Source organism: Chanodichthys erythropterus, chromosome 20 (genome assembly GCF_024489055.1).
Source record: "Chanodichthys erythropterus isolate Z2021 chromosome 20, ASM2448905v1, whole genome shotgun sequence".
NCBI classification, from domain to species: domain Eukaryota; kingdom Metazoa; phylum Chordata; class Actinopteri; order Cypriniformes; family Xenocyprididae; genus Chanodichthys; species Chanodichthys erythropterus.
Window position 1 is genome coordinate 16,344,026 of NC_090240.1, and position 18,467 is coordinate 16,362,492.

Here is an 18,467-nt window from a genome sequence, read left to right on the forward strand (position 1 = left end):
ACAACTTTAAACACTAACAGATCTCCCCCTATATCAATATTGAGCAAAAACACATGAAATAGCACTTGATTTTAATATTTACTCTGCTTTAACAGTCAGAAGTAAAGCATGCTGGGAACTAGAAGTCTGTTTTAACACATTCCATGAATAAGTAATGCTATTTTTTGTCTTCGTTTATAAATATTTTATATGTATCAATATATAGCCATTCATGGTCAATGCATATATTGCAGTATATTGAAAAATAATAAGCACTAGCTTCCCATATATGTATTATGTAATATATCTCATTATATTTTGCTGTATATTTCCATATATTTTTGTCCGTAAGGGGGACTACGATTTTTGTTCAACAGACGAAAGAAACTCATGCAGGTTTGAAACAACTTAAGGATGTATAATTGATGAGAAAATGTTTCATTTTTTGAGGGAACTATCCCTTTAAAGCTGGCGGTGCACGATCTTTCACTGATAAAATACAGACAGCAATGCAAATATTTAAAGAGCAGGTAATATGCTAATATATCATGTAAATCGCAATTGTACACATGTGTTTTAGAATACTCAAAGAAAATGCAATAGGAGGAATGAGGAGTGTTCGGGAAACTTGTATGTATGGTCATTATTTTTGCCAATCTGTTTGGTGCTGCTAATGGAGCAGAAATTGCACCGCAGCTTTAAGTCAAGTGTGTTTACTCTGTAGATGTCTTAATCAGTGCTTAGAGAGCCTGGGCATGCAATCAGTTGTGTTTAGATTAGCTAAAATACTCTCTCCTCCCTTCATTGTTGTAAAGGTTACAGCAGAAAATAAATAATACACACACACCATCAGGCTGCACCAAAAGCAATAGCCCAATGCTTTCTAAAGAACCTAATGACACTAGACAGCCCCTTTCTCCAGTACTGCTCTGATAGGTCGATACTCCCTGCCACTCCTCCTTTTTATCTGACTGCACCTCCTTTATTTTTCTAAGACTGTGGTTGAGAGAATAGGCCAAGCGATAAAGGGAGGAATGGGAGAGGTAGGACTTGACGCTCTAGTATTAGCTGTGACCTGAGTGGCACTAATAACAACCTGTCACAGAAAATGATTTATCACTGTATTAACAAGACAGGTTATTGATACCAGTAATGCTGTTAGCATAGTGCTATGAAGTCTTCTGTTGATGCTGCACTTTATCTGTTATTAATTTATATAATGTGGGTCAAAGGTGAATAAAATAACAATCTGCAAACATGCCACATCAGCAGACTGATGTAAAATAAAAGAATTTCTGGATAATTTTTCTTTCTCATAATCATTAGGGTTTATGAGGAGGTATCTGGGACAAATATCTTTCATCCTTTTTAATCAACCCATTAACCTTTTATTGCCATCCAAAGCAAAACTCATTAGGCATTATTACCGTGAGAAGCTAGTCATTCATTGTCTGATGAGTTCCCAGCAGGCTGTGTTTTAATAATCTGACTCGCACAAGCTTATGAAATTTATGAGTTCTAAAGATTTGCGGCTTCAACCGAGAGAGCAGAAGGAATTCAAATGAGGATAAGTGGGTGCCAGCTTCATAATTACTATTGCTGGAAACATAATACAAAATATAACCAAATATCATGACAGTCTAATTGTATGAGTCTCGTTTTAAGAATACAGTATATAGTGTTGAAACATCTCATGTTGTTAACTGTAAACAATAAAATATATTACCTGGAAAAAGAATCGTCTATTTTAATTATTCTTAATAATAAATGTAAGTATTGCTTTTATTAAATTAAGCATCTTTAATTGATCTGATTATTTAATGGCAAACAATATCTATAAAATATCATGACGTCTGGATGATGCTGCTGTCAACATCTGATTGCAAATGCTTAGTGTGTATTATTGGGTTGTTTCTATGGTTACTGAAACATCAGGTATTCTCTTTTTATCTCAGTCTCTCATTTTGTGCTTTATCTTTATTGTCATCAGCTGGAGGGTAAGATGGGGAAGGCATCTGTGGCTGGGGTTGAAAAGGACTCTCCAGACCTCAAGGGGGCACTAAAGAAGGAGCGAGAAGAGCATCAACACTTATTAGCGGACTCTTACGCTGCTGTGATGGACCTCACCAAACAACTGCAAATCAGTGAGAAGAACTGGAGTCGAGAGAGGCTGGAGCTTTTGGAGCACTTTAACCAGGAAAGAAGCCAATGGGAACAACGTATACGAGATGCCCAGAGCAAAGGCGCACAGGTCAGTGCCATGTGAGAACAAAAAGATTTGTTCACTCCAAAATTAAAATTCTGTCATCGTTTTTTCACCTTTTATTCCAAACCCGTATGACTTACTTTCTTCTGTGGAACACAAAAGGAGAAATTATGACTGTGCTGGTCACTTTCAAGTTTCAGAGGACATAAAAACACCAAAAGGTGTTCAATAAGACTCTTCTGTATATTTTTGAAGAAATACTGAAAGATTCTGCAGATTCTTCAGAATTTCTCCTTTTGTGCTCCACAGAAGAAACTTATTTGGGTTTGGAACAACATGAGGGTGAGGAAGGCGATGACAGAATTTTTATTTTTGGGTGAACAATAAACTTTATGGTCTAGTGACAAGTGAAAGAGTCCTTTTAATCTGTTTTATTTGGGTCTGTTAACATGTCATTATGACATATTTTACACATATTTCATCCCCACACTCCGTTCACTGACTCAAGGCTCCCCTCACATAATGGGCGGATATGACAATATCTCTAAACATTTCCACAGAGCGCCGGCAGGCAGACTCCCTGTGTGTTGCATCACTTATCTGGAATTGCTAGTTTTGCATATCCATGTGGCTGTGCTTAGCTTGTGTTGTCCAATTGGGAAGAAGCCTATAACAGTGTGGTCAGTGTGTCTGTACTAACCACACTGTAAGTAATGAGGCTGGAAAAAGAGATGAGACAATATAGTTGTTCCCCCTTCTTTCTTTCACTCTCTGCTTCTTTGTGGCAATCAAGCTCTGTGGTTTAATTTCTTTGTTTCATCTGAGATCCTGAATAAGAAAAGTCTAATAACATGCCTCATTGAGAGAAATTGGGTAATTTAAATAGATGTGATGAACCACACCACTATCATTACCCCTACAGAGGAAACTAGCTGTTTTGAATGACCTCATATCCTAAAGAGAATATCGGCTGACTCAGTAATGCCACATGAATGAATGGGAGTACTGTGGTGGGGGGATGACCATGGTATGCTGTAAAACTTCACTAAAATAGATAATTTCCTTTTCAGTCTCTTCATGATAAAATGTCTGAGAAGGAAACCTTAGCAGATGTAGCCACGAGCAGTTCAGCACTGCAAAGGTAAAATAACTTCCATAAGGTCTAAACTGCATTCCCATTTTAATCAGATGTGATTTTTTTTTTATGATAATCTCCATTCTCTCCTTACAGGACCAAATCAGTTTCTGCCCTCTCTGAATTTAAGAGTCTGTTGGACACCAGTCTGTTTCTTCCTGGTCACATGATCAGTGGAGTAAAAGAGTGCAATGTTGTACAACACCAATCTACCGCCCCTGCCTCCATTCTGGCTCGCACTGACTTAAGTGATCTCAACAAGAAGAATTGGAAGTACCTGACCAGTGATTCGGCAATATTGGAGAAGGGTGACCAATTTAAGACATGGGACTGCCCAAGCACCAACTCTAACAGCAGCTTCCCAGGACTGGAGCTGAGCAAGGAATACATCCAGAGAAGCTACACCGCTCCAGATAAGACGGGTATTCGCATCTATTACAGCCCTCCAACAGTGCGGAGAATGGAGAGTAGGCCAGTCAAAGAAAAGGCCCACCAGGATTCCCAGCAAGGACTATCAACTAGGGATGCAGGCATGATAGATCTATCAGGTCAGACTGCTGTATCTGCACCCATATCCACCACTTCTTCCTCCTCTTATGAGCAGTGGTTGAGCTCACTTTCACAGCAGCACAGAGACCTGCTTGAAGGACGGACAGGAGGTTCTGCACCATTCCATGGACTAGAAATTTCAGGCAACCTTAGCGATGACATGAAGGAGATGACAAACTGTGTACGACAGGCCATTCGTTCCAGTTCCCTGGAGAGGAAGTGCAGCAAAGATACTGGGAGCCAGACAGTTGGTGTTTCTAGTACAGGAACGCAGACAGCACAGTTTGTCAGCATTGGCCTACAAACTGATGGCCCTATTTCAACAACTAGAGGCCTTCCAGGGAAAGCATGGTCTCCTCGTCCATCCACCTCACTTGCATCTGCACGCTCCCGACAGATCTCTTCATCTCTGGAGAAAGTGCACAGTCGCATAGATAGACCCTGTTGCTCTCCAAAATATGGCTCACCTAAGCTCACCCGCAGGGTCTCCACCTCCTCCTCAAAACTTGAGACCTCCTCAACATCCTCGAGGGATCGCAGTGTCTGGAATCTGCATAACCGTAGTGGGTCCCAGAACGGTTCTGCCTGGGCACGTTCCACCACCACACGTGACAGCCCAGTGCTTAGTGGCCTAAATGATGGCTTGACCAGTCTCTTCAGTGTGGTGGAACACTCCGGAAGTGTTGAATCATTATGGAAAGCAGATCCGTGCCCAGAGAGACAAGCCGCTGGGAAACCTTCTTGTCCTAGCATAGGTATCGGTCTGGGAGAAGCGGGAGCTCAGAAGTACGGCATGGTCCAGGAGTTTCTTCGAAATGTTTGCGGCAGGACTGCACCAGTGGGCACAATGGACGAACCGAAGCCTGAATGCCTACCTGGAGCCTTGATCAGCACAGACAATATCACGAAGATCGTCAATAAGAGGTTTATGAAAACACAAAGGGATGAGTTGGTACCCACCGGAAAGGATGCAATGAGCTCAAGCTCTAGTATCTTGGAGGTGAGTTTAATCATGAACAACTAATTGTGTTAGACAACCTCCCTCTTTCTCCAAAGCATAAACCCTGAATCAAGTATTTATCTTTAAAACTTTTTTTTTTTTTTTTTCTTCACAGGATTCAGTTTGTGACTGTAACTCACAAACCATCACGTCCTGTTTTGCCCGCCACTCCCGCTCCACCACACGGCATACCCATGGCCAATGCAAGCATCGAGTGCAAGAGTCATCCATGGGAACTGAAGAACGATTCGATACCAGTAATGAGTGAGGATGAGAGTGGCCTCTTCCGACGCTTCCCAAAAACTATACAAAATCAACAACTGTCAACACTCACGCCACACAAACTGCCACACAAATCCACTGCCACATACGCCAATACACACAGACACACCCTTAAACAAAGACAAACCTTAAATACAAGACTTCAGGGTTACAACAATGGGACCTTGGAGAATTCCTGCATCTGGAGAGTTTCCAAACCAGACCTCAGTGTAACCAGCACAGTTTAATGCCAAGGAAGGAGAAAGATTAGACCTCTCCTTTAGGTCCACCATTCCACTGTCAAGATTTCACATTGTAAGTCCATCATTCCAGTGTAAACCAGCCAGTCCTGACTTTAAAGTCCACCATTCCACAGTCATTCAGTCAGACCTCTCCTTAAACTCAGCAATTCCTCTGTTCTTTATCCAGCCAACAGAACAGCTTAGCCAGCCATTTCGATCCCCATGGGAGAACTTAAGTAATCCAAACCCAAGTTGACACCAGGTCTTAATGAATTCATGTAGATATAAAGGGAACATACAGCATGCAGCTGAACTACACAAACCAAGAACCTCAACATTGCCTTCTGTAAGAGTAAAACTCACAACTGCCCAGTGGCATAGCATTGCTTGGAGTAGCTGTGAACTTTTCCCATAACCAGCCATTGATTGATTCTACAAGTTCATGTACAACTTACCTTTTTCGAAAGTCTACAATGGAACACTTTTGACTTTGATGTGTTGATACATCAAAGAAATAAAGTTCCTTCCTGGAAAGTGCTACCACCTAAAACCAACAAGGTCTCAATTTGGTTTTATGTTCATGATATCCACAGACAATCATCAAACAACAAAGCTTGTTTCAACCACTGTATAAACTCTGCTATGACTTCGGACCTTCTTCCATTTTCAAACCAGCCAAAATATGAAACTCAGAATATACCCCTGGATTTCTCTAAAAAAGGACTGAATGATAAGATTGATCATATTACATTATGAATCTGTCCTTATTTAAAACTTGTTATTCTTATTATGATGTCTGAAGATGTCTACGAAGAGCACGTTGGTAGTGGTAGAGTAAGAGGATAGCAGTTGTTTTGTTTGCTTTGGTACTTTGTACTGTATAAGTGTTTGAACATTAGAGTACTAGCACGAAAATCTCCATTCCTTGGCTAGGATGTCCTCATGAATTTTAAAGTGTAATGGTCATTTTTATTATAATTTTTTTATTATCGTCCCCTGCTTCTACGGAAGACATGTTGCTGGGTGTATCTTCTGCAATCCTCTTCTTTATTTTTACTATGTCTACCTCGCCATCCTCCATCATCATGCTGTAATAAACCTAATAGACCTTAGTTAGGGTAGACGGCAATTTTAATTTAATGTGAATGAAAATGAGACTATGGGATAGTCGGTTTAATAGGTTGTACTTTTGGGTGTGTTGGAACATCTGAACTGAGACCTAGTTCTAAATATCATTCTAAAGGCCTTTGCACACTGAGTCTGAAATTTTCGCATGCGTTTTTTCGTATTCGTAATCCTAAAAATTCGTCACGCACAGAGACCTTGCACACTGAGTCCGATGCGTATTAATGAATGCGTTGTGAAAAAAATTGCAAAACAATACAAAATGAAGTCTTCAAGCAGTGAGCACGATTTAGTTGTCCTCTCTCTTCTTAAAAAGAGGAAATATTGGGTCCATCCAATCCTGAGATTGAGTTTCACCTCATCAAGGAGCTGCGGGATTATCCCAAGCGTTTCAAAGTTTACTTCAGGATGTTAGTGGCTCAATTTGATGCTTTGCTACTTGCACAATCTGTCTTTGTATTCCTCATGTTGTTTGTCATTCAGTGCTGTAGTTTTGTGCTGTAGGCAACGTAGATCAACTTGTCAGATGGCATTCGGGATTTTTGCGTTCGTGTACGGTGGCTCTGAATTGTCAAAACGTCTCTAAAAAAGCGTGCCACGGATGCGAAAAACGCAGAAAATCAAACCTGATCCGAATATTTTTTGGACAGACGAACGTTTCGGAGGCAGTGTGCAAACGTGATTGACATAAAGTGAGGTTGAATTTATTTTTTAACGTGCTAAAATTTTGCATGCGAATTTCGGACTCAGTGTGCAAGGCCTTAAGTCCTTGCGGTCCTCCTCTGATTCAAAAGCTTGGTGAACTAATGCTGCATAGGCTGTTGGATAGTAGTCTGCATCAATGCAGGCTCAGCAAAAAGGTGCATAGTGGCCTAAAGGGGGCACTTATGAGCACCCTTCCGAAACCTAAAATGACAAATGGGACATACTATACACCAGGGATGGGCAACGTTGGTCCTGGATTGCTGCTGTACTGCAGAGTTTAGCTCCAACCCTGATAAAAAAAAAAACTCCCCTGCCTGTAGCTTAAGTAATCCTGAAGACATTGATTTGCTTTTTCAGGTGTGTTCGATTAGGATTGGAGCTAAACTCTGCAGGACAGCGGCACTTTAGGACCGACGTTGCCCATCCCCGCTAGACACCCTAGTGTTTCACTTGGGACAGAGCCAGAGTGTACGTCAATCCCTCACAGCCTCAATCATGCCAAATTGAATGTCGTCTACCCTGATTAAAACCCATAATCCTATTTTACAGAACTCATTTGAAAGCCTCACAAAATACTAATTATTCAGATATCACATTTCTAAACAGATATGTTTAACACTGAAACACTGAATGCTAATTAATTGGCCATAGTGAGATTTTGAGATTAGTGAGATTTTATCAGATAATCCCGAAATATAATCCATAATCTGACCGTTTGTCCATGTAGCTATGCAGTTACTGTAATATGAGTGTGCCTCCCTGTAGTGGCTTGTAATGTTTTTCTCCAATATCCAGTTGGAGTGGTGCTGCGGAAACCGAAGTTTAGTCCTTTTTGCTGGTGCTTTTCTTAGCTTTGATGACAGAACATTGGAGGAAACAACATTTTTGTATGCATTTCACGAGCCATAAGGATTTGTTGATTCAGTTCTTTTATAAATTGATCTAAATTAGTGAAGTTTCAGAATAACACATTTCTCCATTGTTCAGTGTCTGGCCAAAAAAGAAGGTCAGATGTTATAAACCCAGCCTATTATATCCCAGAAAGTGTCACCTCTTTATCTGTCACAGCCTTGCCATATGTCCCACAGCTACCTCTTAACTCAAAACTGTATCTTATATTACATTTAACCCATTCATGTTTCATTTTGAAGGTCACTAGAGTGCCTTTTTCAAAATTAAAGCAGCAAGATATCTGTTAGAAGTAGGAAGGTTTTGAGGAACCAGCAATGAAATAATAGATGTTTTCAGAAGACTGCTGTTAGCTATTGAACCCCTCTTTTTCTTGAAAAGGACAAAAATTAAGTCTGTATTCATAAAGTTAAATGAAGTGCAAATTCACACTATAGTGTATATTGCAATTGATTTCAGAAGCCAACATACAGTTTGAGGACGAGTGAAATCTGCAAATGTAATCAGTCCGTCCTTTCTTTATAAGCCATTTTAACTTGTTTCCTGAATCGAGTCTGATGTTGTGACTTTGCTCACTTGTACATATCAGACAAATGGTGTACTGTCCCTTTCAAGTGTCCCTTAACCGTTTAGTCTTGGTATTCACGCTTCTGAGTTTGGTCACATGATCTCTGAAAAAACAGGGGGAATGACCTTAGTTCAGGAGCTTTTCATTTGAGTGCTCCCACAGCCAATTTATCAAATGCTGCAAGACTTACATCAAACCCCACTGATGGTTTGAAATTTCCCCAAATTTAGCAGAAGAATGTAAATGATGCCAATTAGACACTTTTATAGCTATTCTTAAACCACTGACAGAAGTTTAAAAGGTCATGTGGTTGGTGATTTTAGATTTAAAAGAGCTGTTTTCATGGGAGCAGCTCTCTAATTGTCCTTTCCACTCACAATATTGGTCTCCATCACTCTTGTGTCATCACATCACTCTGTTTTAATGCCTAGCAATATATAAAACACCTTGTCGCTTATCGTTGTCAATATCGATTGCTAAATTATTATAAAGAGAATGCGTGTATATTTTTTTTGTTTCCGTCTGAAATCTCTTTTGAATGAAAAAGATGACGTCAGATGGACATTGAGGAAGATTTCTAAATGTTTTAACTTGAAATCAAATATACTGTAAATAAATACACAATTTTTACTCTTTCTATCCTCGTGTAGGAAACTTTGAATGTCTCTGCCAACTTTGAGCTTGAATTCTGTACCTTTCCTCACCTGAATTAAAAACATGAGAAGATTTTGTGTAAATAGAAACATTTTGAAAATAAAAGTGCTGAAAATTTCTTGTTAGACTTCCTTTTTTTTTTACATCTGGGTTTGGGATTGCAGTAGGTTGTTGCCACAAATATCATTTTAAACTTGTCACGATTCACAAATTAACATTAGCTGATGAATAATGGGCATATTATAACTGTTCATATGTTATCTGAAATGTGAAATTGAAAGTTATGAAGAAACTTTCTGTTTTAAGAGCATTTTTTTTTTTTTTTTTTTTTGTGATTCAGTTTTTTATATATTCAGTCTGCACTCATCAAGCTATATAACTTCCACTCTTTAATCTCAACACATTCTTTTAACATGCATAAATGTGTTTAAGGTGGTGCAGCAGAAAATTACTATAGTCTCTTCCCTTTGTAGTAGAGAGTGACGGAGTGGTGTGTTAAATGTAGCTCTAGGTTGCAACGGTTCATGTCCAGCTGTGGGATGCGAGTCTCAGTCTAGCTGGATTCCTTCTTCCCACACACACACACACACACACCAGCTGACAAAGAGACCGTGGAAGTCAAACTCAAGATCATTTGTGTGTTTTTGCATGCATGTGTGGTGTCGGGTTCACTGGAGAAGAACATCTGTGATATTCTTCAGGGGCATTTTCCTGGCTGCCAAGATTTTCCTTTTTTTGAAAATAAACCAGTTTACATTTGAATCTGATTGCAGAGAGAGAGAGACAGATACAGGATGTGACCAAACAGTTGCATCATTCAAAAAAAGAAAGATTTCCTGTCACAACAGGATGACACTGGCATTAGCATTCATAGTGTGATTCAATGCAGGAGGCAGAGAAGAAAAAGAAAAAAAGAAACCATAAGGGAAAAGCTGTGGCCCTGAATGTCATATGAGGGTTTTTCCTTTCAAGCTGTGATGCACGGCAATAATACACTCCATTTCATTCTCCACTGAGCATAAACATGCACACGCTTTTGAGTTATGGTGTACTTTGCGACCACTGCTGTCCTGCCCATACAAATTGGTAAGACAAACTCCACAGTACAACAAGCTAGTGAGTTTATAAGTGATTATGTGTTTGTTCATTTTTACATTTTAGAATGTCTTTGCTTGCACTTAGACCCTTCCCACCAAGTTTTATTTTTATTTTTACATGCTATTTATTGAATATCAGTTTTCCATTCACCATTCATCACATGAGTACTTTAATGAGTTCTCTGGATTCAAACCTTGAATTCTGCTTACATTATTTTGGTTACACTTTATTTTGATGGTTCACTTTAGACATTCTACTACTTTGCAACTACAAAGGGCTTTTCACATTTGAAAAATTTAACCCTGGGTCATATATACTAAACCCTGGGTAAATGGAATCCTGAGTTATCTTGCTTCACGGTTCACACTGCAAATATTTTACCCAGGGTTAACAGTTAATCCTGGGTATTTATAAGCTGCTGTTTCACACTGTATATTCCTAAAACCCGCGTTAAAGTCCTTATTTGCATATTTGCTGTGCCAGTGTCACTGATTGGACGAACGCAGTACTGATGTTTGCATAAAAGCATTAGCATTGGCTTCCTCATATTGCATATTGCAGTATTTGCCTGAATACATTTTTCAGACTGCAAAGGTAAGAAAGAAGCGCTCTTTTTCTCTCCAGTTGTCACGTTTTGTCAGCATTTGACATTTTTCCACACAAACGCTGAAAGTTATACAACATGCAGTTTTTCCTTGACTATCCAAAGCACGATAATACGAGGCACACGATTGGTTGTCGGTTGCTAAGCATCTCTTAACATTCTAACACCGCTCCGTTTCACACTGCAAAAGCGGTACTAACCAGAGCAGGGTTTCATAACCCCGGGTAAAAAGTGCTGAACCTGCTTCTAAATTACAAGTGTGAAATGGTGTTTTGAACAATGATAACCCGGGGTTAAGAGCAGTGTGGAAAGCCTGTGTCAACTAACTCTCAAGGTGATGATACATGGGGCAACTTTTTGAGCAATGTTGCCAAGCGATGTTGCTTGGGCGCTTTCCCATTGAGAATGGGCAACAAATTTCTATCTGGATACTTTAGATCGAAATTTGTTACCCATTCTCAATGGGAAAGCGCCCAAGCAACATCGCTCAGAAAGTTGCCCCGTGTATCATCGCATTAAAGCATAGTAAAATGTCTAAAGTGGACCATTCAAATAAAGTGTTATGGTTATTTTTATTGAAATGAAAAATATCACACATTCACTATTTATTTATTTTTTTTAACATTTCATGCATTTGTCTGTTCAATAGTTCTATTCTGTTGAGAAAATCTTACTAATCAATTTTAATAGAAAAATATTGTTCTCCGCACACGATTGTGTGGTGTGGAGCAAAGATATCTGATAGCTAAGGCCACCAATGCATTAATCTTAAACCCTTGCCTTACACTATTTTGAATGTAATGGTTGATACAAAACTCAAGATGATGCTAATTCCCGCACAAACCCGTCAATAGCACAGTCAAGCTCTTCACTGGCTCTGATGCTGAGTCAGATGTTCTGTAAGCTCATCCTGATTAGATGGAAATCAGTAGCTTGGCTGAGGCGGCCACTGAAGCTTATGTAGGTCAAGTAAGAAGAGAGTGATACTGATATCTTGTAAACCCCTGCACTGGAATTTTCTCTCTCACAGAGTACAGATTGATCAGGTAGATATAATACACAGTCCCACATTTGTACTTTTGCTTTTTCTGAGATGGCTGATACTTATTAAAGCAGCTGTGGCTGCAGTTAATGTACCTTAAAGATCCTGTGAAATCAAAACTGTTATCTCTGGCTTGTAGGGGTGTGACGAGATCCCGTGCCACAAGATCTCGCGAGATTAAAATGTGACGAGATTTCTCGTTGAGGCGAAAAGCTGTCTCGTGATATTGCCATGACGGGAGTGTGTGGATTAAATTAGAATAGAATTTGTCACCGCTGCATTTATATTACACCTCCACTGTCGTTTTGCTTTTTATATAAATAAAAACCATTTAATGAGATGCAGAGCCGTACGTAGTGCAGGAGGACTCAGAGTTCACTGATCATGTGAGGAGATGACTGACGAGACCATAGCGGATGATTTGTTGTGCAACAGAGTCTAAAAGCGTGTGATAAATGTATTACCTTGTATGTGCTCAGCACCGCCACTCCCTGTTCGCAGAGTATGTGCGATCGTGAAATTGAAAGAAAACGTAAGCGTGCATTCAAGAGCGATTTCATTACCCCTCATTTTAAAAAAAGCAGCTCCTTGATGCATGCAAATATCTCCCATTATGAAAGCTATCTCAGGCTGGGCTGTGTAGTCGTAATCATCTCTCAGCTCAGTTTCATGCTTGAAGAAAATGTGGTCTCTGTTTGCACTTTGAATATTGAGAGTACTTTGATTATGGTTGCACTTATTGTTTGCACTTAATAAGACAAAGAAAAACCTGTTATTCATTTTATTATCAATTTGTGGAAAGGAGTTCAGTTTGGAGGTCAAAAGTTGTAGAGGCTTATAAATCATGTACAGTAAGTTATGAAATCAGGAGAGAAACCAGTCAGTTGAGTTTGTGGCAAAACCTTTTCCAGTGCTTGAGTATTGTTGTCTTTCACTTTCATGTATTTCATCATTGAGGATTTCTTAAAAATACTGTGTTAAAATCTCGTCAGGTCTCATGAATTCAATCTCATGTCACATGAGCTAACTGTCTCATCACACCCCTACTGGCTTGTGTACTACTACAAGTTTACACAATTAACTTCAGATATACATTTAAACATGAAAAAAAAAGGATCTTTCATACATATTTCTGTCCAATCAAATGCGCTCTCCATAATGAGAACATATTTCCTCTAATATCACCTGCAATTGCAAGTATAGAGTAGTAGCATTTGTAGTTTGTGTGTCATCGGTTGAGCTTCATTGTGCTAACATTCAACCTTCATTTCCTTTCCTAACAATCAATTGGTTGCAATATAAGTGACCTCCGTACAAGCTGTCAAGTATGGTTTTGTCAGGCTGCGACTTAAACTAAAAGCTATTGGCAATTAATTGTTTATTTGTTGATTAAGAAAATAGCTATTTCTGTGTCCTTGAACATGAGGAAAATGGAGGGTGAAGCAGTTGGGATGTTGAGAAGAGGCCTAGTGATGTGAGAAAGATTCTACATTTTTAAAACTTTGAATCATTTGAACTAATTGCTAATTGTAATATAAATGCAACAAAAAGGTGCATAAAAACGCCTTTTACAAACCAATTGCAAATGTTTTATTTATTAAAAGCAATTAACAAATCATTTAATACCATTTAATATAAAGTGTCTGTATAATATGTGACCCTGGACCACAAAACCAGTCATAAGTCACACGGGTATATTTGTAGCAATAGCCAACAATACATTGTATGGGTCAAAATTATTGATTTTTCTTTTAGGCCAAAAATCATTGTGATATTAAGTAAAGCTCATGTTCCATGAAGATATTTTGTAAATTTCCTTCTGTAAATATATCAAAATTGTATTTTTGTGAGTGGATATGCATTGCTAAGGACTTCATTTGGACAACTTTAAAGGCGATTTTCTCAATATTTTGATTTTTTTTTTTTTTTTTTGCACCCCCAGATTCCAGATTTTCAAATAGTTGTATCTCGACCAAATATTGTCCTGTCAGATGATGTATAAATCTCAATTTCAAGAAATTGACCTTTATGACTGGTTTTGTGGTCCAGGGTCACATATGTGTTATTTTATTAAATTGTAGGGCTTGTTTTATGTTTTATTTGAGAGCTTTATGCTTGATTTGGTTAATCAAGCCAATAAGAGATTAACTACAACACTTCCATTTTATCATACTAATCTGTCAATAAAAATGTCTACAAATTTATAAAATGGATCCGAGATCAAGTAAAAACCATGGTTCATAGAGATCATCGCTGACCAAGCAGGTATGATGTACTGAAACTTGGTTTACTGTAATCGTGTGACTTTGTGCAGGTTTTCAGCAGTTTTACACTCTGAATCACTGGTTTGAAACAAATGATTCACAAAGGTTTTGAAGCTTCACAAAGCAGTGTTTTGAAAGTGCCCATCACTATTGACACCACTGCAGTTGCCCACGCATTGTGGTGGCAGAAAAACAGTGGTAACAAATGTGAGATCTACGGAATAAGAGAAAAAAATGTTCTCTTGTGCCTTTTTGTAAAGATCTTAATTTTTATAGAATACCGTTGTTGAATACTGGATGATTACCCTACTATTAAAGCATGAATTTGATGTAAACAATCAATCTACATAATATTCACATATGCAGTTCATAGAGGGCATAATGTATTGGCCCTACAATTACAACATGAAATAATAATTAAATCTATAACATTTTAGATAGATAACATTTAAACCTATAATATATGTTTTTTTTCCTCACAATTGCGAGTTTATATCTCTGCCCATAAAACACATCAAAAATGGCAAAATTAGTTTGCATCCCTGATTATTTCTGTCGGTCATTTAACGTCTATCGCAAAAAACAGCTGTCAAATATGAAATGTTTAGTTTAGCTACTTCCATCTTATCTCACACTTTTATGAACTGAAGCATCGCGTTGGAATTCACACTTAGCAACTTCTGCAAACATAAAGCCCGCCTACTTTGATTTGATTGGTCATCTCAAACATTTTGACATCGACAAGCACTATTTGACCATTGAAGCAGCTCAGATGAGAAGGTTGGTTATCTTGGCATTGTGTAATATCTTGCATCACCAATGTAGAGTTAATATTATTTCACAACCTTTACTAAATACTCTGGAAAAATACTGAGGTTTGGACCTCAGGGACCTCAATTGTGGGTACGTCCCTGCCAAAATGGTCTATAGAGGCCTACAGAATGAGTCACTCTAAGAGAAATTAATAAAGCGTGTAAAATATCTGTTGATCATGTATTTAAGGCAGTAGTACAACCCACATTTCAGAAATGTTGGGACGTTTTTTTAAATTTGAATAAAATGAAACCTAAATCACATGAGCCAATATTTTATTCGCAATAGAACATAGATATCATAACAAATGTTTAAACTGAGAAATTTTACACTTTTATCCAGTAAATGAGCTCATTTCAAATGTGATGCCTAATACAGGTCTCAAAGAAGTTGGCACGGGGGCAACAAATGGCTGAAAAAGCAAGAAATGTTGAAAAGATTCAGCTTGGAGAACATCTAGCAACTAATTAAGTTAATTGATATCAGGTCTGTAACATGATTAGCTATAAAGGGATGTCTTGGAGAGGCAGAGTCTCTCAGAAGTAAAGATGGGCAGAGCTGTGAAAGAGTGCGTAAAAAGATGTTCTTCAACGTCAGATTGCAAAGGCTTTGCAAATCTCATCATCTACAGTGCATAACATCATCAAAAGATTCAGAGAATCTGGAGAAATCTCTGTGCGTAAGGGACAAGGCCGAAGACCTTTATTGGATGTCCGTGGTCTTCAGGCTCTCAGACGACACTGCATCACTCATCGGCATGATTGTGTCAATGACATTACTAAATGGGCCCAGGAATACTTCCAGAAACCAGTGTCGGTAAACACAATCCGCCGTGCCATCTGCAGATGCCAACTAAACCACTGTCGGTAAACACAATCCGCCGTGCCATCTGCAGATGCCAACTAAAGCTCTATCATGCAAAAAGGAAGCCATATGTGAGCATGGTCCAGAAGCGCAGTCGTGTCCTGTGGGTCAAGCCTCATTTAAAATGTTTCAAAGTGAGTGTTCTACAGTCAGACGAGTCCAAATTTGACATTCTTGTTGGAAATCACGGACACCGTGTCCTCCGGGCTAAAGAGTAGGGAGACCTTCCAGCATGTCATCAGCGTTCAGTTCAAAATCCAGCATCTCTGATGGTATGAGAGTGCATAAGTGCATACGGTATGGGCAGCTTGTATGTTTTGGAAGGCACTATGAATGCTGAAAGGTATAAAAAAGGTTTTAGAGCAACATATGCTCCCCTCCAGATGACGTCTATTTCATTAAACCTCCCCTTAAGACCAAACCCAATTCTGAAGCTTAGATGCTATAGTGCTATCAGTGCTTTGACCTGCTTTGATCCCACAAGACTGAAACCCTCCACCCAAATCAATCATACTCCACACTAATGCAGAGGTCATTCTGGAGGAGGAACGCTGGGAAATGAGAGCGTCCCTGTTGACTGCAGCAAACTTACTAGAAAAGAGCCAGCGGATATAGAGGCCTGTAGCATTTCTGTGATTGGTAAATGGTTTCTTCTGCAGGTCTACATTATGTTTGCAAGCAAACAAATAATAACACAACAAGGAGCAAAAAAGGAGCAGGCATCAAATGAAGCCAGTGTGTTTTGTGTGTATGAAACAGTTCCTGTCGGCTGTAATTACTCTGCCAGATCACATAAGTCAGCCGTCACACCGATGGAAGGCGGATAAAATACAAACACAGGATGCAGGCAAACAGTCGCCGCAGATTATGAGTGAACCTGCTGGAAATATCGTTCTCTGTTCTCAGTCGCTCTGAGGGAAAGTGCGCCGAGATATTACTGAGGTATGTTTTGGTATGTGAAGGAAGGGTGTGCGTTTCCTAAGGGTGAAAGTGGGGAAAAACAAGCAGGTTGAGCAGACATAGTGAAAAAAATGAAAGTGATAAATCAAACCTGCTCTAATTAAACATATGCTTCATAGTCACACAACCATTCTTTGACTGATAGGTTTTGATAGGCGAAAGTGTAAAAAAAATGCCCAGAGGCACAGCTCAAAAGAGTTAATGGAGTTCTCAGATGGATTATTTCAACACAATCTCATGCCAATTCATAATTATTGGTGGCTAATTCGTATGAATTTGTATGATCTCATTTGTACATTTTCTGCTGACGCTCCACTGAAGGTTAAATTTAGGGGTGGAGCTTCATGCATACTTTTTTTTATATATATATATATAAATCGTACATTTTTTTGTATGAATCACATTGTACAAATTCATAAGAAATCGCCACCTTGTAAAATGCTTTCTAATGAGATTGGTTGTTTATTTTAGGAATCGCATCTGTGTCTCAGATATTTCTCTTAAAACTGTTTTATGACAATTTACAACAAATAAAATAATAAAAATAGCATAGTTCAAATTATTTGAGTCTTGAAAGATTCTGATGAGAGACGTTTGAGTTGGTTTGACAGAGTTATCCTTAACTAAAACTATTGTTTTTAAAAATGTGTTAACTGAAAAATATGAAATAAAATGTAAATATTATACGAAAAATTTAAACTAAACACATATTAGAAATGTTGCCTAAAATGAGCTGAAGCACTAAAATGACTACCTTGAATTTAAATAAAAATGAAAACAGAACCAAAACAGAAATAAAAATTAGTTAAATCTATAAAATATCACAGTAATATAAAAACAAAAAAAAAAACAAAAAAAACAATAAAAAATTACAAAGTTACTAAAAAGGTAATTCAAATAGTATATAAATTATACTGTAATCACATTTGGCCACATACTTTGGCAAACCTGAGCCCTTTTTGAGACATTGTTGACATCTCTTCTGAAGATTACTAGGGTATTTTATCACAGGAGACTAATCTGAGAGGCAAAAGTTTCCATTTGCTCTCCATTTAATGTCATTGTTGTGTAAAAGAAAGAACTGAGATATTAAAAAGATATCATGTGTTACTTGTCTTTCCTGTGGGTGTGTGCCCTGTCACTAGTTAGGACTTCATCTGTAACAGAAGGTGAAAAAACAGAAATTGAAAATCAGGTCAGATGAGTTAAAAGATAAGACAGAGGAAAGAATAACACAAACACAGAGATCTGGAGATTCCCAGACAGGAAAAGGACTCATTCCACCTCACAAGACCAAACCGAATCATGGTAATTAACATCAACCCTTAATTAGAGCTCATAGTGTGTGATTACAGTGCAGCAGATACATGACCAGACCCTGCTCAGACTAAACAACTACACTCCAGAGGTTAGGTACAACTTTAAAGCATATGTTAACCACTTCAGTTTTAGGGATTAAACTAGTTTGAACTCCACTCAACCTCTGTCG

The 18,467-nt window shown here is 38.5% G+C and overlaps 1 protein-coding gene across 2 annotated transcripts in view; it reads left to right on the top strand.

Moving 5' to 3' along the window:
* The window catches only part of mtcl2 (microtubule crosslinking factor 2), a 60,218-nt gene extending 50,780 nt beyond the window's left edge, over window positions 1-9,438 (top strand). For both annotated transcript variants that reach the window (XM_067371209.1, XM_067371210.1), the window contains exons 11-14: window positions 1,970-2,230; window positions 3,256-3,326; window positions 3,417-4,869; window positions 4,985-9,438. In XM_067371209.1, the coding sequence (XP_067227310.1) occupies window positions 1,970-2,230; window positions 3,256-3,326; window positions 3,417-4,869; window positions 4,985-5,137 (1,938 nt within the window). In that variant the 3' untranslated portion in view covers window positions 5,138-9,438. The remainder of the gene's footprint in view (window positions 1-1,969; window positions 2,231-3,255; window positions 3,327-3,416; window positions 4,870-4,984) is intronic.
* The last annotated feature ends 9,029 nt before the right edge of the window (window positions 9,439-18,467 follow it).